Below are 857 nucleotides of genomic sequence, written 5' to 3' on the forward strand. Positions count from 1 at the left end.
CAGTGCGTGGACTTCGAGGGCTTCAAGCTGTTCCTGAGGAGCTACCTGGAGGCAGCAGACGTCCCAGACACGCTGTGCCATCACCTCTTCAGGTCCTTCCAGAGCACAGGGCAGCCGGGCGCTGGTGAGGACCTGGGGGGGACTGGGAAACTGGGGGAGGGGGGTGTCAGGACACGGGGGGGAGCTTGGGCTCAGCCTTGTGTCCATCCCACAGATGCTGACCTTGTCTGCGTTAATGATGTCTCCTGCTACTTCTCACTGCTGGAGGGTGGGCGCCCCGAGGACAAGCTGGAGTGTGAGTGGGGGTCCTGTGGCACAAGGCAGGCTGGGGGGGAGCACCGTCATCTGACTCTGCTGTGCCCCTCCCTCCCCCCCCAGTCACATTTAAGCTGTACGACAAGGATGGGAACGGGCTTCTGGACAGCTCGGTGAGGGGACAGGGCTGGGGGGGGCATCTGGGACCCCCGTCATCACCCCCATCCTCATCCTCGCCATCACCTTGCTGCAGGAGGTGGAGCGGATCATCACCCAGATGATGCGGGTGGCCCAATACCTGGACTGGGACGTCACAGAGCTGAAGCCGGTGAGTGGCCCCGCATCCCTCCCCACCATGTGCCCCCCCAGACCCCCTGAACCCCGCGTCCCCCCAGATCCTGCAGGAGATGATGCGGGAGATTGACTACGATGGCAGTGGTACGGTGTCATTGGCGGAGTGGCTGCGCGGCGGTGTAACCAACATCCCCCTGCTGGTGCTGCTGGGCCTGGAGGTGGTGAGTGCGGGGGGTGCGCCGTGCTGGGACCCCCCGGGGTTGTCCTGACCCCTCATCCTCCCCCCCCTCTCAGCACATGAAGGATGA

General features: G+C 64.5%; 1 protein-coding gene across 1 annotated transcript; it reads left to right on the top strand.

The window, feature by feature from the left end:
- Positions 1-3: 3 nt before the first annotated feature.
- LOC104916086 (diacylglycerol kinase alpha-like) lies at positions 4-852 on the top strand (the record flags this gene model as incomplete). The annotated part of the gene is made up of 6 exons (XM_010727061.1): positions 4-124; positions 215-295; positions 379-428; positions 509-583; positions 651-770; positions 844-852. Coding segments are annotated over 6 exons (456 nt in total), but the record flags the coding sequence as incomplete, so codon positions are not given.
- Positions 853-857: the final 5 nt, after the last annotated feature.

The sequence above is a fragment of the Meleagris gallopavo genome, unplaced genomic scaffold (genome assembly GCF_000146605.3).
Source record: "Meleagris gallopavo isolate NT-WF06-2002-E0010 breed Aviagen turkey brand Nicholas breeding stock unplaced genomic scaffold, Turkey_5.1 ChrUn_random_7180001869456, whole genome shotgun sequence".
Classification (NCBI taxonomy): Eukaryota; Metazoa; Chordata; class Aves; order Galliformes; family Phasianidae; genus Meleagris; species Meleagris gallopavo.